This window comes from Cryptotermes secundus, unplaced genomic scaffold (assembly GCF_002891405.2).
Source record: "Cryptotermes secundus unplaced genomic scaffold, Csec_1.0 scaffold261, whole genome shotgun sequence".
Taxonomy (NCBI): domain Eukaryota; kingdom Metazoa; phylum Arthropoda; class Insecta; order Blattodea; family Kalotermitidae; genus Cryptotermes; species Cryptotermes secundus.
The window spans coordinates 1-23,320 of record NW_019738959.1 but is presented as its reverse complement, the minus strand read 5'-3'; the positions used below and the strand labels follow the sequence as shown (position 1 = coordinate 23,320).

Below are 23,320 nucleotides of genomic sequence, written 5' to 3'. Positions count from 1 at the left end.
ACTACCAACGACCATAGGACATGGATGCATAGACAACGGCATATCCCAAAAATTGAAATTAGATTAGCACAGCAGTTTTAGACACCTTAAGATGATCAGTGTTGGTAAAAATATGTAGTGTGCATACACCAGTGATGAAGAAGAGATATTAATATTAATGTTTAAAACTTTTTTAAGTTTTTAAAAAGCAAGTTGCATGTGAGATGGCTAATAACCCAGTAATTTTCATTTACTGATTGTCTTTTGCAGTCCAGTACACCCTTCTTGTTTAGTAACGGTTGTGTAATTTCAGTACGAATATGTTAAATTTATAAATATTTAGTTTGGAGGATAGAACGCTAGGCATAATTAAGAGATGAAGTGGCATAATGTCCTTCAAATATGTGCAGAAAAATTATGTCACTAAGTCAGAATCACTTCCCAGTTGCCTCTGGACACACACAACCTCATACATCTGGAGCCCACCCAGCATCCTATCCAATGAGTAATGGGGGTTCTTTCACCAGGGAGTGAAGCTGACCATTCATCTCCAACTAATGCCGAGGTCAATGAAACGTGGAGCTATACATCCACTGCCCCATACGTCTTCATGTTATAGTGCTTACTTAGTTAAGCACAGGAACAAATCTACTTTTTTTTACTTTATGTATTTTATTCTTAAATATTTTTAGATGACAGTGTAGCCAAACACTGTGATTTTAGTCTGCAGGAAAACTATACCGACCGAGCAACCGCTGCTTGTCAGCAAAGTTAGTGCCAACTCTAGTGGATAGAGGGTGTCATGTGGTCAGCGCAACAAATCCCCACGGCCGTTAATTTCGGTTTTCTAGACTGGAGTCGCTATCTCCTTGAAACAGCTCCTCAGATATCCTCATGAGGCTGAGTGGACCCCGTTCCAGACCCACTACTTCTCAGAAAATCTGGCCGGGAATCGAACCCCAGACCTCTGGATGTGTAGCCAGGAACTCTGACCACTAGACCACAGAGGTGGTCAGCCAAACACTTTATATTAATAATAAGGAAATAATAGAATTGAACAGTCACTGATGTCATATTATGTGGCTTCCTAAGTAGATTCAGTGGAAAATCACTGAGTAGTGTGGGTGTGTGTTCAGGAGGAGGAGGAGGAGGTGGAAGCACGTGATTGCAGTTCTAGAGAAGGGGATTGAACTGGCTGAAACAAATCAATAGCATTGAATTTTAAATTTATGGTTGTCCTGACTGAATCACTGGAGGATTTCCTCAGCCCATTGAGGCAGATGCCAGGATTAGGCCTGAGATACATCCTTCCCAGTTCTTACCCACAGATCGTACTGCCACTTGCTGCCGTATAGTCTGACCCACTGGGCAGCGGCATTGAATAAGTTAATGGAGTAAGTGACATGGTATAAAGCAGGATAATGAGATGCATAGTTGACTGTTTACAAGTATAAGTAACCACAATCAGTACATCTAATTACTGTATTTACTAATACAAATATAGTTTATAAATGTTCTATATACAAGTGACTACTTGTTAGGCAGAGAAAGCACTTCACATCTGTTGAAACAATACATATGCCTGTAAATGCAGAAAACTTTTATTGCTGTGTTCATTAGAAGATTATGGAGTTTCAGGATGTGATCCAAGTTATCTGGTTTGTAGGTACCAGTGTACACCATCTTCAGTTCTACTCCAAAATTGATGCAACAGGCTGGTCCAAAACATTGGCTTCAGTCACATCTCAAAACACTGTAACTTTCATTTTCACTGCAATGAAAATCTCAAGCCCCACAAATTTAACTAGTGCACATTTTTAAGTTTGTAATTTCACAGAATTACTGGGGTTTTGGACTTTTCCCATCGTCCGGAATTTTAGGTAATACAGAACATAATGTTTCAGAAACTGGATCTGTTTCCGTCTTCGGGTGAGAAGGAAGTCACCTACTCAGTTGCACCCCTCAGAAAGTGCTAATCTCAATCACTGGACAACTGTCAGATTTAAGCAGCTATTTCAACATATAGGACTAGGCTAGGTCAGTGAAATAGCTGGGTAAATCTGACAGTTGTCCAGTGATTGAGATTAGCACTTTCTGAGGGGTGCAACAGTAGGTGTCTTCATTTTGCACCTGAAGATGGAAACAGATCCAGTTTCTGAAACGTTGTGTCCTCTATTACCTAAAATTCCGGACAATGGAAAAGTCCGAAACCCCAGTAATTCTGTATGTCATCCATCATCGTTAGAACCCTTTAGAATCTATTTGTAATTTCAGCTGAGTCCTGATTGTGTTTATGTTAGTGAATGGTGCAGATCCTCCCTTTGGGCTACTAGGAGAGTTATGCTAGCGGGAGTGTCAGCTCCTGGTAGGGGCCAGATGTAAAGCAGCCCATAGTCATCCCAGTGTTACCTTCAGTAACAGTGTATGTCACGGAACCTCACGATATATGGGCATCTGTTGTAAAGGAGACAAAGGTACTTGGAGGGCCTTAGCGTCAAGGAGTGAATAGGATGATTCCTATTTTTCTGAGATTTGAGATTCTCGTGGTAGTGACCCAAAACTCCGAGATATGATGATGTGTAGTCTGGTAGATGGTTACCAATATTTTGGAGGAAATCGGCCCTAAGCAGTTGTTCCTCTTAAATGTTGGCCTACAAAACTCTTCTGCTTCACATCACAGACGGCACTAGTCTTCAAATCTATTTTTATTTGTGAAAGTCCATTTTCCTCCACTGATCCCATGACTTGTATTACACTTCTTTGGAATCTGTTTGCACATTTGGTATCACATAACATACAAATGCACTAAATTGCTGTTAATTGCACAAGTGTTAAAAGAAGTTACTCTTTATAATATCCAGGTTTAAACCTACTGCTGCGATATTTGACTGAAATCGAATAAGCATCCATTACCATAGAGTGCAACATTCAGCTTTGGTCCACGTCAAGAGATAGTCATCTCCTTTTTCAGCGTCTTTCGTCTTCATTCATTGGGAACTAAAAAATGCATTTTGTTGCATTTATCTTCAAATTTTTACTGTATAATTGCATTATTTTAGGAAAAGTGGTGAGGAAATAATTCACAGTGGAAGAGTTAAGAACATAAACGAATTGAGCGGTATCACTCCTGCTTTGTATTCAGAAGGACCAAAGTTCTGTTCTCAGGCTTGAGATCAGCTATCCTGAGGTCTTTTTGAGGTTTCTCAAAGTGTACCATGGCTATTTTGTTCCACTTCGCTTCTAATTCATTATTTGCTAATCGTTTGACCCTATTTAGTCTAATTTACCAGTACTGAAAGCATCACTAATTAAACCATGAATAAATAAACAACCTAAGCAGTATTATCAATTGTATCCTTTATCATCACATTTGTAAAGCTGTTACTATCACTAATTCAGTCACAAGATGAATCATTTTAGATTTTATTTAAGATGTTGAAATGGTAACTTATATATGGTGGCATGAGCTTCCAGCATTAGGGATATCTTAAAGTGTTGTATGAAGCAGTTCATAGGAGAGATATTGATGAAATATCAGCTAGCCCTGACCACAGTGACTAATTAAAATGGGGCATCATTTCATGTAACTTCTAAGACGGTAGTTGTCGCTATTTTGCAGACCAAATATTGCAGTTGCCTATCTTAAAGCCTCCATGAACTGAGCAGAACGTACGGAGAACGTCCACAGAACCATTCCTGGTAACATGAGACCATTCTGTGCTGAATTCTTGGATCCTGAAAAGAAAAATTTGTTAGTACAGTTCCTTTCATACAAATGGAAACAACGTGATGGAGTTAATGTCTTCTGTATAACAGTTCTTCCTATACATAATTGTTAGTGTTTGCAGTGATACTACAACCATCTTAGCCACAATTCATCAGGGGTACATGGTTCATAGTGATTCTTCCCATGCTGAAATCAGGTGACCAAGGGGGCCAGGCAGTAGGAAATCCACTATTTTACTTTGTGCCTGTTGTCAGCACTATAAGCAGCCAAAAGCATAACCTCACAAACGAAATACTTCCTTTATCCACAGTACAAGTACACTGTTTCAGAATATTATCATTCCATTTGATCTGTACTCATTGAGAGATATGATTGTCCAGAAGCGTGATCTGTGTTAGAAAGATTCTGTATTTGCTGAGTATCACCTGCACTCAGTGTGTCTTCAGCTCCAAATGCAGGTGATTTGCCTTGCTCCAGCCATATGGCCACACTTCCGCTGCTGATATTGTATAGCCCCATAACAGAGGCCACACACTTAAGCCGCAACTCTCCTCTTGTTGAGAAGTCTGACTTCTTCAGTGTTGTTCTTAACATAGCACCTCCCTCCCAAGTTGTCACTACATCCTGTGATAGCTGGAACAACAGATGAGAGATCACTAGTTATTTAATTCTGATGAATTGACTGCCCAGGTTATTTTAACACTAAATTAAATGAAGGCATGATAACATGGCCTGGGTTCGATTCCAGGTCGGGTCAAGTGGGCTTTCTGGTGGACAAAGTGGCAGTGGGAAGGGTTTTCTCAGAGTACTTCGGTTTCCCCTGCCAATTTTCATTCCAACAAATTCTCCATCATAATCACCCGGGGCTGGCTACAATAGGCCAATGAGTGGCCGCCGTGCCGAGTGGACCCATGTCAGTATCCCATATCTGCAGGTCAATGTAGCAATAACAATCTAGACTCATATGCAAGAGGTTTGCATCTCAGCCAAGATGGGTTTTCGTGATTTTCTCAGTCCCTTCAGGCATACTCTGGGATGGTGTATCAATATGGCCACAACTGCTTCCTTCCAAATCCTTTCTAATTGCTTCCTTCCAAATCCTTTCTAATTAGTTATCCACCAATCAGCCTCTCATTTGATGATGTATAGCTTAAGATACTGACAGAATAAAAAAAAAATGAAATTTGCCTTTACTCATAGCAGCTGTGCCTGTGATAGACTTACTGCATGATTGTTGATGTAGAATGTGAGGGTTGGTGGTGATTTTGATGCCTGTGACGTACAGTTCACTGTCAGCTGCTCGCCTTCTCTGTAGCTTGTGTTCATCACAGTCATCACAGGTCGGGAATCAGGGAACTCTGGAACCGTTACAGCCAATTTATAAAGTTAGAGGAATGATTTATTTCATGCCCTTGTATTTTGTTCTGTCATGGAGAGGTGTCAAATGTGTAAGTACATAATAGCTATAATGGAATGAGAACAAAATGATATATGCGCATAGTTCAGCTATGTTCGTGTCATTGAGTATCTCCGTTATACAGAGTGTAAATAAATATATATATTACAACCCTCTGTGGTAGATAGATGGGTTGAATCTGATCATATTTTCTTAACATGCCAACGTCCAGAAACGCTTTCTTTTGGCACTAAGGGCCACAAAAATTTCTGAGAAGATTCATAAGTTTTAGGGGATGTTATTGTTCTACATTATAGAAGTTGCTCAAAATGGTAGCCGCTGACTTCATTGCATGTTCTGCACCGCCTGGCTATGTTATGCTGAACTATTTGAAAGATTCCTGGCATTTCCTGAATGTTTCTAGTTGCTACTGCAATTCTTGCCACAAGATCATGTGTCTTCATTGGTGTCTCATACACCAGGCTTTGCATGTACCCCCAGAGAAGGAAATCCAGTGGAGTCAAGTCAGAGGATCGAGGGGGCCAGGTTATTGGGCCCCCATGTCCAATCCATCTGTTGCCAAATTCTTCATCCACATACGGACAAAATTAGTGCAGTGTGCCGGGGCACAATTATGCTGGAACCACATTTCACAGCGAACTTCCAAAGGCACCGCTTCCAGCAGCTTGGGTAAGGTCTCTTGGAGATATGTTAGGTAAATGTTACCAGTAAGCCGCAGAGGTAAGAGGTAAGAGGTAAGGGCGTCCTCCACATTTCAGAGGCCCTAGCGTGTAAACAAAGCATTTCCAGACATGGGTGTATTAACAAAATACAGATTGAACAAATCTACCACAGAGCACTGTAACATAGATACAATTGGGTGGACAAAATAATGGAAACGCTAAGAAATTGATGAGGAACCGGTATAGCGACTGACTACAGGCTGGATGACCTAGCGGTCAGAGTTCGAGTCCCGTTAGGGTCAAGAATTTTCTCTTCTCCATGTCATCCAGACCTGCTCTGCGGTCCACCCAACATCCTGTCCTATAGGTACGGGGGTAAAGTGGCCACTCACCTCCAGCTAATGCCGAGGTCAAGTAAATGTGGATCTACATCCACTCCCCCATACGCCTTCATGGCGTATTGCTTAATTAGCTGAGCACAGGGACAACTTCAAATTTTACCAAAGAAATGGAGGAATATAATTTGTATTGGCAACATTGAAAGAACTTCAGTTGGCAAGACTGGACGTTCTTCTGTTTGTTTACACTCTGTCGTGTCGTTAGATTAGTGATCGTTAGTGATTGTGTTAAGTGACGATATGTGTGAAAGAAACAGATAATTGGAGATTTGTCCGATTCTGAAGGAGGTTAGATTGTTGGTGTGCGTTTAGCTGGAGCATCTGTGACAAAAACTGCCATATTGGGTGCATCGAGAGCGACAGTTTCTAAGGTTATGTCGGCATGCACGAATCGTGGGAGGACAATAACAGCGAAGAGGAACAGTGGCGAAAATCAACTTTGACAGAGATCGTCGTACATGGAGAAGGAATGTGTCGAAAATTCACAGAATTAATGCAGCGCAGGTTACAGGAGAACTGTATATTCGTCTTGAAGACCCTGTTTCCACATAAACTGTCTGGCGTGAGCTTCACAAATCCAGCACCCACGGTAAGGCTGCAATTGCTAAACCTCTAATTACTGAAAGTAATGTTCAGATTCGTAAACGATGGTGTCACGACCATAATACCTGGACATCAGACGACTGGAAACGCGTGCGTGATATGGTCAGATGTGTACGTATCTTTAGGCACTGTGTTTTTCATTTTCCTCTTATTATTCCTCCCCACAACACTGTCTCACAGATGAAAATCTAATCTGATATTGTATATGTCCACATCACACAATGATTCACCCACATCCATTCAGTAAAAGTCTCCTTTACTGATGTTCATAAAATATAATTTTTCATCTTCCCTCCACACCATTGAACAGATGATATAATTTGATATTTTGGTTGTCCACTCAACACTGCATCATCACTCAAAAATTCACTCGCACTCAGAATTACTTCACTCTTTTTAATTAAAAGTATATTTTCTTGTTCCTCCCACACCTTTCAGCAAATGCTGATGGAGTTTTATATTGTTCACGTCCATCACGAATGCATTTCAATGCTATGATTAATGCAACGGAGTGCTTCTACCTGGTTCTGAACTGGAGTCTCTATGTAATGTCTACTGGAATGCCTTTCTAAGATTCTGTCTATCTTTCAACTAGAGTCACTGGCTGGTTCTGAGCTCAAACCACTGCTTTATTCTGAAGTATACTGTGTACCTAGTTCTGAACTAGAGTGTCTACCTAATTCTGAACTGGCACGTTTGTGTGATATTGATAAGGAGCTGTCACTTAGTTCTGAATCCCCCCCCACCAGGTTTTTGTCAGTTGCTGGGCCCTGTGAAAGCTCCCACATGTTAAACCGCTGCTTCCCTCCTTACCTAATACAGTGAGTTCATCTTCGATGCATTTCGTAGTAAACAAAGGAGCATCAGCTGATACTTCACAGCGAAATTTTCCTGACAGGTGGAGGGGTATGTTCTTCAGTGTCACCTGGTTTGCATTTGATGCTGACATCTGTGAAATATCAAGACAAATTAGATGAGTCATGATCCTATATACAGTAATAGACATTTTCTTATAATCTGCATTTCTGCAGGATAACATCAAAATTTTGCTCTGGTACTGACTAATATTCTGCATCAGGGCCAGTGGCGATAAAACCATCCCCGAAATCTGCATACAGTGAGTCTCACCAGCCTCCAGAAGTTCCCATTCATTTCTGGTCATGAACACCCAACAACCGAGATATCGGCAAGCGAGCCACAGCTATTGCCCTCCCACCATGAGAGCAACACAGTATTAAGCTTCCAGAGGAACACTTAGGCTAATTGCCTCCACTTTAATTTGCATTGGAAATTTAACTTAAAATTGTTAACTTTAAATGACTTAGGGGCTGGAGTTCGAGTCCCGGTAGGGTCAAGAATTTTCTGTTCTCCACAGCATCCACCCCAGCTCTGGGGTCCACCCAACCTCCTACCTCATGGGTACTCGGGGCTCTTTCTCTGGGGGTAAAACAACTTGCGCATGAAGCTGACCACTCACCTCCAGCTAGTGCCGAGGTCAAGAAAATGTGGATCTGTACATCCACCTCCCCATACGCCTTCATGGCATAGTGCTTAGTTAGTTAAGCACCGGGACAGCTTTACCTTTTTACCTTTTTGAATTAATTTTACATGAGTCACATCAGTCGTTGTGCCTTATATCGATAATTAAGCGCTAAGAACCGTCAAATGTAACAGTTACTAATTATGAACTTTATTTATTGGGTAAAATATGCCTTAAATGTTTCAGCCCCATAGACTTAACATTTAGTAGGGATGAGTACAGAAACATGCTTCTCCACGACATGGTTGGACGGAAGGGCTGATAACCTTGCTCTATGGGAAAAAATTATTGTTTCACAATCCAAAGAATGAAAAGTGGGTGGCCTAATTCAGTAGACAAATTTTGCAGAATTTTATAAGGAAGGCTGTGTCTTTTCTTTTTATTTAATTTGCGTATTGGGGGTGGAGTCCAACTGGGTCCACTCGGCACATCGGCCACTGATTGGCCTATTGTAGCCTGCCCCGGGTGATTATGATGATGGAGAATTTGGTGAATGAAGATTGGCAGAGGAAACCGAAGTACTTGGAGAAAACCTGCCCCAACGCCACTTTGTCCGCCACAAATCCCACTTGACCAGACCCTGGATTAAACCCGAGCCGCCGCGGTGGGAAGCCAGAGACTAACCGCTTGGGCTATGGCTTAGTCATTTTATAATTAAAAGCATAGGGGGTCCTTGCTTATATATGAAATGCTGATAGACTGCTTACCACCCCAGACACCGCACACCATGGCAAGGGATGGACACATTCAAAATCATTCGTGTTCTGCGGGAAGTCTACAGAGAAAAGCAACAGCAGTACAGGCAAGATTATCTGCAAAATTTTGCAGTCCACCAGAAATTCATACATACTCTTTCCCTTATACAGGGATCTAAATTACTGCTAGAAATTGGTGCATACTAAGCAATCTCGTCTCCAACACGTAAGCCTCTGGGGATGGCCCTGTATGGCTGAAACATTTAAGGAATACTTTATCCAATAAATACTCGTAAGATTTCTGGCTACTATTCATGGTTCTTATTACTAAATTTTGAATTTAGTTTGCAATTATAGTTTTAGTAGTGATTTACTTGATTGCAATTATAGTTTTAGTAGTGATTTACTTGATAACAGAAACACTGAAGCAAATTACACCTGAAGATGGTCATATTGCATTAGTAAAAAAGGTGGTTAAATATGGCAGTGTGGTTATAACTGCGCAGTCGCCGAAACGCTTACGAATGTTACAGTAATAAGACTGAAGTAACTGATTAAGAAGCAGGATTTGAGGTGCTGACACCAGTGGTTATGAAGAGTACCCCTTGGATATAACGTCGTGTAGTCCGATGAAAGTCAACTGACATTTCAGAGAAGCATATCACAGGTGGCAAGCCAGCTGCTTTCACGCTGGTATCTTGCTCGGCTTATTCGACCCTGAAGATGGAGGCGATATGTTCCCCCGAAACGTCTGTTGACTTTCAGTGGACACACAACGTTATATCCCAGAAGACAGAATTATTCTGTTTCCATGCTTGTCTCACAATGAACTATCCTTGTCTGCACATGGGAGCCCCCAGGAACATTTTTGAAAGCGGGGGGCAGACAGAAATCGCCCTAGTGTCTTCAAGATAGAAGCCTGCGATTGTTGTCATTAGCGCCCCGTGTACTTCCTCTTCTTTACCGATTTTGATTTTATTTGCAGAAGTTTTTGGAATAAGTAATCGATTGGTCGGACGTTCGGGTAAATTGCTGCGGGCCCTCGCCAGAACAGTCAGTCTGGTACCCATGGCCATATCTTTGTTCTTTCCAAGACTCTTTTATGTTTTGAAATGGGGCCTCCTTTTCGACGAGAGGAGGGGATGTGACCGCTACTGGGGCAGTGACTCCAAGATCTGGGGAGAACTAAGCGCCCACTTTCCAAAAGGAGAGAGAAGAGAAAGAAAATTGGGAGGTAGTGAGAGAGACTACATTTGGAGGAGGAGCAAGAAGCTACATCTCCACTTTTCAAAGTTTCTGCTTTTCTCTCATTGCATGCTGAGTACTTGGTACGGCACGGACCGCACAGAAAACACCGTGGCCAACAGTTCTTTTATTGTCTCATGTATATTCGTCTTCGCGGGAAGGTGTTTACCGAGCCGTTGCCTAGCAACGTTAGAAGGGACACGCAGCAAAGTGATGTCATAAATCATCTTTTGTTTTCTTTTCAAAAGAAGGAAAGTACTCTGAAATCCAATGCGGGACTGCAGACGGCTATTCTGAGTGTTTTGTGGTTTTTCTCAGCCTCTCCAGTCGAATACTTGAATAATACTTCGATTAGACCACAGTCGTTTCCTTCCAAATTCTTTCCAATTCATCGGTCAACCTACTATTCGAAGCCATATAGTATAGCTACTGGCAGCGTCGTGAAATAACCCCCCCCCCAGTATATCAGTACTTGATAGAGATTCATTTACATAACACAGTGTATCGTCGTCCCTCCGCGCCGTACTTACATCCACTACTATTCCCGCAAAGGCAAAGATGCGGCCCGGTGGAGAATCCTTCGGCGTGTACCGGTAGAACTCATGGTTACCCCGATACCACTTCACGGAGTACAGAGGTTCACCTTCCAGGTCATAGAGACACAGAAGCGTCGCTTCTCCTCCCACGCGCACCACCGGTGGAAATACCAACTTCACGTTTTGTAGGCTGTCAACACCTGAAATATCCGCCAGCACATGTACACACATCACTCGAGATTAACCCTAGAAGTGCCAAGTGTCGATCATTACGACGTTTACAAAAATTCCTCTATCCGTTACCATAACAACCTTTTTGATTAGTAAAATTAATAAGTTAGGAAATGTAAGAACCAAGGGGTGTAAATGACTGTTCTGATCTAGGCAGACGCTCAAAGCGTCAGTTGGAAAATCCGAAGAGTGAAGACATAACAAAGGGAATTGCAGATTATCTGTTCCCTTGTTATTTGCGACAGGAGATTTCACTTCTACGCGTCTCGTTGTTGTGAACGGTTTTAAACACTGGTCCGGAGACAGACTAGCTCTGTCGATTGGGCCCAACTCAGTAGGTTTTACCTGAAGACGGAGACAGAAACCAGTCTCCGAAACGTTGTTTTGGAAAATAAACATGGCGGTTTCTAGATAAAGACAAGAAGATGGATAATGTCCAGAAACATAATATTTGTACAGACGTACCATCGTCACAAACTTTTAGATCTTACTTAAACATATTTTTGACACAGCAGATTAGGCGCAATTTAGCAGCGATTAAAACAATTGATGTGACGTTCGGTGGCATGCTGTTCATATCGAGTTGGACTCAGTTACCTTCATATTCGTGTTCAGACGGGAATAAGGCATGCAGGACTTACCGATGACGGCTGCGTACAAGGAGACCAACGTCCAGAATTCCGGGGCCTTCATTCCTTCATTTTCAGACTTTCCTCGTTAAATTTTCGGTAACATTTTCACTGCTCTCGATAAGGACACGTTGTAACTCCTGAGTTAGTCTTACGGTGTGGTTAGCCGAGAGCTCCTCTTGATGCTACAGACGCACGGTGTTGAACTGTCACCAGTCCCCAGTCCGGACAACATTTACATCGACGAAAAGTTAACAGTCGGTTTTGTTCGATTCCAGACAGGGGCAAGAGACTTTTTTCCACGCGTCCACACCGAGCCTGGGACCCATCCGACCTCCTATCCAATGGGTAGCATGGGCTCATTCCCCGAGGGTAAAGCGGACGAGGCGTGAAGCTGACCACTCAGCTCCATCTAGTACAGAATGTAAGAATACATGGATCTATTCCACCACTACCCCATACATCTTCATGGAGTGGTGCTTCATTAAACACAAAGACTGCTTTACAGTTTACATTGTAAGTGCACGCTTCACACAATTATTAGGCGTTCTTCATAACGTTAAAAGACAAGTGGAAAGTCGTTGCAAACATTTTCTCAGTTGCAACTCAACCTGACTGCGTTGCGTTGGAAACTAAATGTTTTGTTGTGTGGCAATCATTGTTAGCTGCTGAATACCGAACAACAATGAAATCCGTCCCACCGGTAAAGCCGGTTAGAAAAAATTTGCATTCAACAATTCTGCCCCTGGTGTGTGTACCGTTACTTGCCTGTAGTTACCACCTGTAGGGCTTATCTGGGGAGGCAGTCTGAAATTGAAACAAACCGTTACAGACGATTTCGAGAAAATTGCCATTTTGTTTTTGGGGCTATCCGTCGACCAATGATGGACGAACTCTTTAACTATGGAATATGAACAGAGTCCGTCCAACCGTTCAGGCGCTACATACATACATAAACAGAATAACTGACAGCATTTCAGAATCAGGGAAACCGATAAACGCATAAATCCATCAAAATCTCCAGATACATTTTGGTCGCGATCAGGACTGCGTCTAGAGGAAATTGCGTCTGTCTGTTGGATCGAGCGGGTTAGCGTCGCGGTAACGTTCTAAACTTTTGTTCATGAGATATTCAGTTCGAATTCCGGCCGGGACATGCATTCTTCTGGCTGAGGTTAGGTTTTACCCAGTTCCTCCAAGCAAATTCCGGGATAGTGACCTGATTAGGACACAGTCGCCTCCTTTCAAATTCATTTTACTTCACCATTCATCGTTGCCATTGTCCGCCGTACAGTCTAGACAGTAATGCCATCGTGAATAACCCACGAGAGAATTGCAGTAAGAAGTTGTCAGGCAACTCCTTTTCTCGGCATAAGTGGAACCAAACAAACTGAACTTTGTGTGCTACATTTCGGGGTACAGCCTTTTTTTCTTTATTGCTAGTGGGGTGGGACTAAGTCCCTTGTACTGCGCCCACTTCTGGCCTATTGTACCAGCCCCAGATGATAGGTGAGGGTGATTGTGGAGCAATTGGTGGAATGAAGATTGGCAGGGGAAACCGAAGTACTCGGAGAAAACCTGCCCCAGCAACACTTTGTGCATCACAAATTCCACTTGAGCAGACCCGGGATCGAACCCGGGCCGCCGCGGTGGGAAACCAGCGACTAACCGCTTGAGCTATGGCGCGGCCCGGGGTACAGCCTTTTTTTCATCTTCCTAATATGATGTTTATGTGATCAGTCTTTGCTGCAACTAATACTTGCAGTATGTACAATTTAAATTCAAGGATCTCCAAACACGGAAATGAACGTAGAAAAGTGTTACATGTCTTACAGAACGAACAGATTTGTCGCTATTTTTGGGCGCGTTCGCTTGTTTTATAAGTTATAACCCCATATAGAACTCCACTAACCTATACGTCTTGATGGCATGGTGCTTAGGCACAGGGACTTTACTTTTTACGTAATTTTAATTCAGTGGATGTACAGTTTATGTGTTTAGTGAATCCGCATCTGCACTACAGCAGGGCGTATCAGTTTCGGCGCCTTTGCTCACGTTTATTTATTTTTCGCGAAACCCGCAAAACTTAATAAACAAGCCATACAGCATAAAATGTCCGTCTCACTCTTCTCTCCAACTTTTATCTGAGATTTTCTCTCTCCGATAAACATTAAACGAGTTACGTTCAAGGTGCGCGCGCAGAAACGCCAGCAGATCTTCGTGTGAAGTGTCCGGTATTGTTGGCCGATTTTAAGCAAAGTTGAGGTTTGTTGACAGATTTAAGTAAAATTTGCCAACACCAAATTTTATGAGGATGTACTCAGCCGTTCTCAGTTTGCAGCGTGCTGGTGCGAGCACCACAGAACTTTGTGTAGTCTGTAAAGACAAGCGATAACTGTGCGTCTTAGGCGCTGAAGAGAAACAAGTCGCTACCATAACACATGACGTCACATAACACAGTGTTCTTCATGCGCACAAACGTGAGAGCCTCGAATCCACAATAATAACAAAATTACTGAGAAGCCACTAGTTGCGCAGCCACTCTACGAATTCCCAGAATTCTGGAACCAGAATGTTCATTACCGTGTTCACAACAGCCAGCCACTAGTCCATATTCTAAGCCAGATATGTCTAGTCCACACACCCCCAAAATTATTATTTAATATCAATTTTAGCTTTATCTCCCCATCTACGGCTAGGTCTTTCTAGTTGTATCTTCAAGGTTTTCCTACCAAAACTTTATATGCATTTCCCTCTTGCCTTCTCCCGTAAGTGCTACATGCCCCTCCAATCCTCCTTCATTTGATCATTCTAATAACATTTGGCGAGGTGTACAAATCATGAAGCTCCTTGTGCAGTCATTTGCAGCTTAGTCTTACATACAAAATGATTAGTGCTTTAAATATTTAATTCCAAGTATAGGAAGCGGTTTATGGCGCCGTGGATTAGCTATCAGCACTCGGAGGGATCACTTAGTTGGAACACTGAAACCAACAGCCCCATCCACCTGTGAACAGAAACCCTCCGAAAACAACAAAAAGCACTTCCTGAACCGTTCACCGATTGTCTCTTGTTTCCGAGCTGGTGACACTGCGGGCCTCTCGCGGCAAACTGAAATAACACGCGCGTAAGTCAGTTGTCTGGAGCCCCCCCCCCCTGCGACACACATTTTTCTGAATGGAAAATGCTTAAGGCGGCTTCATATATTTAACTAAGCTAATAACTGGTCAGCTGGCCAAAAAACTCCTCGCGTTTTGTGGAACCCATAAGGTTCATTACCGAATTCACAAAAGCCCGAAACTGCATAAGAAATAACACTCCGAACACACAGTGGATCTTGCGATCAGAGGTTCAACTCAAAGCCAGGATCCCCCCTTACCAAAAATAAAATATAACGCTGGGAGAATACCATGGACGCGGCTAGGATATTTTCCAAGGGGGAGGGGCGTGGTAGTTGACAGGAAGTAGTCAAACCCCTCTTCTCGTCGAAGAGGAGGCCCCATTTCAAAACACGTAAGTGGTCTCGGAACGAACAAAATTTTGGTCATGGACCCCACAGGGTCCGAAACCAGCAATGACTATGCTGGCGAAGGCCAGCAACAGATTACTGCTGTGCTCCCACGTCCCGGGCGGTTAATAATCTATATTAAATTTTCGCGCTTGTCCTTCTGCTAGAGTTACGTTTGAGAAAGGGTAAAGCTTTGGGAAGTGAAGAAGGTAACCGGTTAGAAAGTGGATTTTGTTGTGAGCAGAGGAGAGAAGTTGAGCAGGGACTTTACTGCGCATGGTCGGAATTTTGATAATAACGTCGGAAGGGCAGCATTACGGTGACATTTGGGGGGCTACATTAGGGCGCAATTTTGATGTAAATATTGGGAGGGCTGCAGGGTACCTCTCCATCCCCAAATAATATTTTGCTGTATATCCAGTAAAATCTCCTCAGCTGTGTAGATCTGGAATTCGTATCAGACGTTTCGGAGAGTGTCTCTTCAGGAATTCATTAAGTAAAGGATGGTGAGAAGCGGAGCACGTAGCACGCATGAGGACAATTAGAAATACAAAATTTTGGGACGGAAAATCTGAAAGGAAGAGACAACATGTACTGGGGGCACCAAGCGTCTGGTGGTGATGGTGGTGGGGGGCTTTGTTGTCCCCTTCTCAAAGCATACTGCGCGATCTTAATGATGAATAAAAATAATCATCTTTGGCTGGTGACATGCGCACAGCTGCACCTGGCAGAGGAAGAATGGAAGTTGCCAAGAAAAGAAAATGACAGACGTGATTTCACGTACAGTCACTGCCGAAGTCTCAGGACCTCCCAGCAGAAGCAAAGCTGAAGAACCCAACCTCTCGCCCTCTCCTTTCCAGCCCCTGTTTCATGACAATTGTGTCGCCGGACCGAGGTTTCAACCCGAGTCCCCCAAAGTCACAGAGAGGGCTATGAGTTAAGTACACTCCGTCTGCTAGACAAACGAGAACGCGTCATGCTGAGTTAATGACGCACTTGTTATGTCAACAGGAAGTTGCTAATTTTATTTTCAACGTACTTCCGGTATCCATTCATACGTACACAGGCCTTTCCTTCCGTAAGGTTCACAGGAGTACCCACTCCTGTGAACCGCTTGCCGTCCGTCCAGCGGACAGGATGTGGTTGGAAGAGATCGCGCAGTAATAGTCATCTCGGACATTATCCAGCGTCTTGTATTAAATACATCATGTTTCGGAAGCCGGATTCGCTTCCATCCTCAGTTGTATGATGAAAGTAGGAGGTATTAAGTCGACGGACAGTAAAGGTAAAGTTGTCCCTGTACTTAACTAAGTGTGCACTACGCCATAAAGGTGTATGGAGAAGTGGGTGTATAGACACGTTTTCTTGACCTTGGCACTAGTTGGAGTGGTCAGCTTCACGCCCCGGTATCCATTGGGTAGGAGGTGGGGTGGACCTCAGAGCCGGTCTGGACAATGTGGAGTGAAAATATTTGCCCCCACCGGAACTCAGACTTCGACTATTGTCACAAACGTTTACAGGATCATTAGATGACAGTGGCCTATTTCTAGGTACTATCCTGCAATTCGCCTGGATGAACTGAGAAAAAGCATGTAAAATCTCAGCCAAGTCGGCACCGAGATTCGAACCAGACATCTGCCGAATACAAGTGACAAGCTTTTACGCAGGTTTGAGAACGCACCTTTTCTGCAGACAGACATCCATACAGACGCGTGGCTGAGACGTTAGCACATCCATCCTCAACTCGCCTTGTTTCCAGAAAGAATGTCGGTGTTCCAAGATTGAAAATAGTCGTGACACTGAGGAATGGACTACGGACTGGGGCTGCTAATAATACACTGAGTCCACAGGGGAGGGGGGCCTAATAATACAACTTAATTCATTTTCAGTCGTCATGAAGCGGCCAGGTGTCTGCGCGCGCCTCATCTGTCAGATCTGCTGTCCACTGTCCACCTGGCGAGGAAGATAAACATTTAACTCACAAGATGTACCAGACAATTCGCCAACAATAAAAAAAACAAGGTTGGCTCAGCGGTCACGCGTGCCCGGGGTGCAAGCGATAGTCAGTACATCCTGACTGACAAGTGTCCGGCTTCAGCTGAACGGACATCAAGCGTTTCGAACCCTAAACACAGCTGTGATCTTCGGGGCGCTGTAAAGTTCTCCCTGCTCTTAAGTAATTAAAGCACCACGCCACGAAGACGTATGGAGGAGATGAGGTATAGGTCCACGTATTCTTGACCTCTACACTAGTTGGAGGTGGTCAGCTTCACGTCCGGGGAATTATTGCCCGGTACCCTTTGGATAGAGGGTTGGGTGGGCATAAGAACCGGTCTGGACGCTGTGAAGAGGAGTAAAATTTCGTCCCTGCCGGTACTCGAACTCGGAACCCTCAGCCAGTCGCGACCCGTTCACAGTTGGCGGAGCACAGACATTGCATATATTTGGGCCCCTAATACGTGTACCGTTATTTTCCTGAAGATACCGCCCTCGCTGTTCTATTTGGGGAGGTGGTCTCCATGAGGTACCGAATTTGAATCAAAATTGCTTTAACCGTTTTCGAGAAAATCTTCGTTCTGTGGTTGAGGGCATTCACGGAACGTCGACCTGTGATGAAAGACTCTGAATGCCGAATACAAATCAGTTCAGCCCAGACCAGGGGGGCAGCGAGTCGCCCACTAGAACCCACTTCTTCATATTAAAGGGGGCCCAAAGCGTGTAAATCCCTTAAAATGTAGAGATCTGTATTTTTGTCCGTCCCAACGCTTTCTCGCGCTACAGCGCGTACACACGGGAACCAAAACGTGTAGGGGCCAGCAAGCATTCTTCCACGGGGAGAAACCGTAAGTACTATTTACTGTTTTGTATATTTGTTTCTTTTCTTCGATGGCCGGGAGAGCGTAGTGAGAACAGCGACTGGCTGCGGGCTGGACGACCGAGGAGTTGGAGTTCGAGTCCTTGTGGGGTCAAGAATTTTTCTTTTCTTCACTTCATCCAGACCGGCTCTGGCGTCCACCCAACCTACTATCCGGTGGGTACAGGGGGAGCTCTTTCCCAGAGGGTAAAGCGGCCGGTGCGTGAAGCTGACTAGTCACCTCCAGCTAGTGCCGAGTTTAAGAAAACACCTCCCCCATACGCCTTCATGGTGTAGAGCTTAATTAGTTAAGCACAGGGACAACTTTACCTTTCGTTTCTTCAATTTTGACCTGTTTCTAAAAATCCGGATGTGGGGGCACATACTTAGCTGACCCCTCAGCCATGCCGGTGCCTCGCTTTCATGTCCAAATATCCTCTGAAGCAAGAGGAACTCCTCTTGTCTGGGCCTAGTCATCAGTTTCCTTCAAGCAAATGCCAGGAGAGCATCTTGAAGAGGGCTGAACCACCTCCATAGCCTTTCCAATTCATGCAGCTGCTAATTAACGGCGTCGTGAAACAATCCACACACGCTCCACCATTCACAGTCCGTCTCGCGCTGTAACGACCCGCTTTCCTATTTTTAAACAATAAAATTCAGTATCTCTTGGCGCCGTTGTTAGTGCTCAAGTCAGTATGGTGAGCGGGAGCAAACCACGTGACCGATCCTGCATGACGTCACAGCTGATCGCTCCAGATTTGATTTGGAACGAGAGTCGACGTTTACACAAGAATTTACATCCGTGTGTTATTTTTGTATATGGATTATTATGCTTACTACTCCCAGTAAAATTAAAAACAAACATGAAGTCAAAAAGTGTTGCTACGATATTTCATCGAATTCGTATTTCTGTATTTTAAGCACCTTTTGGTGTAGCCTAAAGAAGGACCGTAGATTCTCAAGAACATCTGAGTGTACTGTGATTGTGTTATAATTTTTGTATTGTTTCTTGCAGGATAATTGGGAAGAATAGGAAAATGTTTTGCTCCTGGGTGCGTGTCATGCAGTGAGCACACTGGAATGAAATTCTTCTGTTTTCCCAGGGATTCAGCACGGTATGAGCCAGATGTAAAATAATATTATAAAACATACTGTAAAATTTTGGCCAGTGTTATTAAAGGAGCTAAGAATCTTCATTATAATTAATTTCCAATTCTATGGGGGGAGACAAGGAATGCGTATAGGATATTGGTGGGAAAGCCAGAAGGAAAGAGACCACAGGGAAGACCAAGGCGTAGGTGGGTGGACAATATTAAAATGGATCTTAGAGAGATAGGATGGGATGGTATGGATTGGATTGACAGGACAGGGACCAGTGGAGGGCTCTTGTGAACATGGTAATGAAACTTTGGGTTCCATAAAATGCTGAGAAATTCTTGAGTACCTGCAGAATTGGCGGCTCCTCCAGAAGGGCTCAGCTCCATGAGTGAGTAAGTAAGTAAGTAACAAAATGAAAACCACCTGGAGCATTATAAAATCAGACACAGGTAGAAGAATTAATAATGCAGGTGTACAGTTTTTAAACATTGATGGGAAGTTGACTGATAATCATGATGTGATTACAGATTCTAATAAGAATAATTTTTGAACAATAGCTGACAAGATCAATACCAATATTGCAAACGTTGGCCACATTATAGAGTTGGATGCTGACAAATAGTCAAATTATCTGTCTCGAGCTTTCACGATTCCCTTTTCAAAAATTAAACTGAACCATACCTCTACTAAAGAAAATGAAAATATAACTAAGTATTTAAAACCCCCAAAATATAGTGTGTATGATGAAATTCAGGTTAAATATCAGCACGACCNTAGCAAATGAACCATATGGTTTTAGGAGTAATTCATCTACAAAAATGGCCTAACACAAATTCATTAACTATATATTAAATGTACTGAATAACACAATATTAGTGGGTGGCATTTTCTGTGATTTGAAGAAAGCTTTTGACTGTGTCAATATCTGTCTGCCTGCCTAAAGTAGAATTTAATGGAATAGTTGGTAAGGCCAATGCATTGATAAAATCCTGTCTCAAAGATAGGTTCCAAAGGGTTCTAAATTCATTTTACTCGGAGGAATATTTTAACTTCAATATTAATTAATGATCTTGGTCTGTTATACGCTGGATGCCTAGTAGTATACTTTTATGTTTCATTATAATAGTCTTGTGTCTAGTGTGTTGCATTCTTTTACATATATATTTTATAACTGTGTTAATGATTTACTCACTGTAATTTGTCTTTGATAATATGTGTAATTGTTATGGATAAAGTATAATTAATTTGTATTTATATAATTGATGCAACTTGTCCTGTTGTTTTTGACTGTTACTATATCCACTGTTCTTCCAGCCATGTAAGGATTCATGGGATGCAAATAAATGAATGAATCTCTGTTTTAGTGTGTGCTGCAATGGTTTTCTTCTGCTGCTTTATACGATGAAGAAATTAAGTGTAGCCAGTGTCTGCATTAAATGAATTAAACATAACCCCACAATGTAGCACCTACATTATGTTTGTAATGTTTACTCATGAATTATTTCAGGGTTGTGAGACAACGTAATATTCTTACAGGGCTATGATATGGGCAGGAGGAGTTGGATTATCCTGTACTACTGATTCTGCTGGAATGCTGTACTGCTGATGACTGAAGCAGCCAGGCAGAGGGCCACAGAGAGGAAGATGAAGATACTGACTCATCAGTAAGTCATTGGGAAAGTAATGCTTCTTCATTTTTCCCTTATAATGTCCTGCCCATACCAACCCTGGAAATAGACAGCAGTTATGGAATTACTGTTAGAATATGTGTGCCAACTAGTCATATGAGCATCATTAGATGTTTCATAAGTTGGAGAAAGTAACCCTGGTGACAAGCAGTTGCAGTGCAGCAACAGGAACTACTGTGCAGCGAATGATAACATCGTCATCCACAGTTCAATTGCACACAGGAAACTTATTTTGAACTTGAGCTCCCTCTCCTCCCCTCTTTGCAAACATGTTTCCTTCATCTCAGAATATTAGAACTTCACTGGGTCAGAGTTCATTCTGACCTTTATCTTCAAGAAATTGTATTTCAGTCGCGTGTGTGGGAAATTGTTTTCTGACACACATGGGTCTTGTTTATGTGTAGGTAAGAATGAAGAGGCATTACTTTATAATTGACTTGCAAAGTTCAGGTTATCCACTTCAGTGTGAAACTCTGAGAAACAAAATCAGTATCAGGGTTGAATGTGGGTAGGACTATTTATGTAATTTCTTTACCTATTTCATTTTCATTACATTGTTATTCACTTTTGTTGTTATAAGTAATACCTTCTCTTGCTTTTGTGTTATTCACTTTTGTTGTTATAAGTAATACCTTCTCTTGCTTTTGCTGTATAATGCTACCTGTACTGGACTGGTGAACATGAACATAAGATTTTCAATATTAATTGCATTTCTTTAAGATATGTTATTATTTTTGCCATATTATTCTGCCCAGTATTGAACTGGTGAAGATGAATATATCAGATTTTCTTATATAATTAAATGCAGTCTTAATCTTGTTGACAAGAGTGTGTCTCACATTCTCGAATTCCATCATTCTAATGAAAATGGGAACATGAGTATTGTTGCTTACAATACATGATTTATAATACTTAAATGTAACCGAAAAACTGTGTTCTGTATGGCTTTCAAGTGTAAGTTATGAGGAAATTATGGGGTTTAATATATGTATCTCTGATGGAAACAGAATTTTCTTTCAAGTTTCCCCACCTTCAGCTTTCCCAAATACAAGTATTCCATGTTTGTCACAGTTCACAATGTTCAGTTCCTTTGGTTAAAGAGGTGTTTCATGTGAAAGAAAGGTTATGACTTTCCAGGCACTGGTGACAAACTTTCTCAAGATAAATAATTTGCAACCTGATCTCTTGTACTACACAGCTGCAGAGGCTCCAATTCCCTTGTTTTTTTTTGTTTTTTTTGGAAAGGGTGGGGGACCAAGTTTTAATAGCACTTCACTCAAATCCAACAAAATGATATGATTGATTGATATGATTGAACTTACTTATGCAGCTGAGCCCTTCTTGAGAAGCTGCCAATTGTGCAGCCACTCAAGAATTGTCCAGCCTTTTATGGAACCCGAAGGTTCATTACCATGTTCACAAGAGCCCTCCACTGGTCCCTATGTTGAGCCAGATAAATCCAATCCATATCATACCATCCTATCTCTAGGATACATTTTAATATTGTGCACACACCTACACCTTCGCCTTATCAGTAGTCTCTTTCCTTCTGACTTTCCCACCAATATCCTATATGCATTCCTCGCCTTCCCCATTTGTGCTACATGCCCTACCAACCTCATCCTCCTTGACTATTGATACTGAACACAGTTCAAAAATAGAAATAGGAGGGGGGGGGGTGACCTCTGCAGTACAAGAGATCTGGTTGTAAAAGAATTTATTGCTCTTCTAGCGAACAAAGCATTGGGGGGGGGGCACTCAAAATAGTTGCTATGTTAGCATACCTTCTTACCGATTGTGCTCTCGGCCATGTTAAATTTAGTTAATGTAGAATGCATAGAGATGGCAGAAGCATTGCACCGTAGCGTCATGGCGGCAATGTTGCCCACAAATAACATGGGAGTTTCACGGGGCTGCCCAGTGTTAACGTTTTCCTCCACAGATAGCGCTAAAGTTTTTATTTCATTTTTTCCTTCTTAAATCGAGTTGTTTTAGCTTGATCTCAGGCGTTTAAATAGCTGCGTGATATCAGGGTTGGGCTGACACTTCGTGGCTTTCCATGAGGATTTAGTCGCGAGTGTTCACGTTTTGCTGCACAGATGATACTAAGTTTTTATTGCATTTTCCTTGTTAACTCCCGCTGTTTTAGCTTAGTCTCAAGCATTTAAATATCTGTGTGATAGCAAACGTGGGCTGATGCTTTGTGGCTTTCCGTGAGGGTTTAGTCTCGAGTGTTCAAGTTTTGTTCCACAGGTGGCGCTAAGTTTTTATTTCAATGACCAAAGTACCCCGTTTTGGTCAGTCTGGAATTTAAACTCCGCTACTGGAACGGTGCGCACACGCTGCTAGTGGAATCGCATTCCGGTCACGGTAGCCGAGCCGTCTAAGGCATGTATTGTCTTCGCTTGCTTGGAAGCCGAGATCCCCAGGCTTTTGAGATGGTAGTAAGCTTCAGCTGGCCGGACTTTATTTAAATGCCCGTTGTTACTCTGCGTTTAAATGTCCGTCCC

General features: G+C 42.6%; 1 protein-coding gene and 1 long non-coding RNA gene across 3 annotated transcripts; one reads left to right on the top strand and one right to left on the bottom strand.

Annotated features, from left to right (window-relative positions):
• Positions 1-1,445: 1,445 nt before the first annotated feature.
• On the bottom strand, positions 1,446-14,950 carry LOC111871420. Of its 2 annotated transcripts, none has more exons than XM_033754243.1 (7): positions 13,575-14,950; positions 11,675-12,074; positions 10,797-11,002; positions 7,600-7,735; positions 4,931-5,064; positions 4,132-4,339; positions 1,446-3,714 (listed from the first exon to the last, which is right to left on the bottom strand). In XM_033754243.1, exons 2-7 carry the CDS (start codon positions 11,724-11,726, stop codon positions 3,617-3,619), a joined length of 834 nt encoding a protein of 277 aa, XP_033610134.1. In that variant the 5' UTR covers positions 11,727-12,074; positions 13,575-14,950; the 3' UTR covers positions 1,446-3,616. The 2 variants fall into 2 exon arrangements, with proteins under 2 accessions (XP_033610134.1, XP_023720287.1); XM_023864519.2 differs by having other exon boundaries at positions 14,395-14,950.
• On the top strand, positions 6,326-21,560 carry LOC117282859. The gene is made up of 3 exons (XR_004513772.1): positions 6,326-6,772; positions 19,040-19,139; positions 20,659-21,560. It is a non-coding gene; the product is annotated as an uncharacterized LOC117282859 (long non-coding RNA).
• Positions 21,561-23,320: the final 1,760 nt, after the last annotated feature.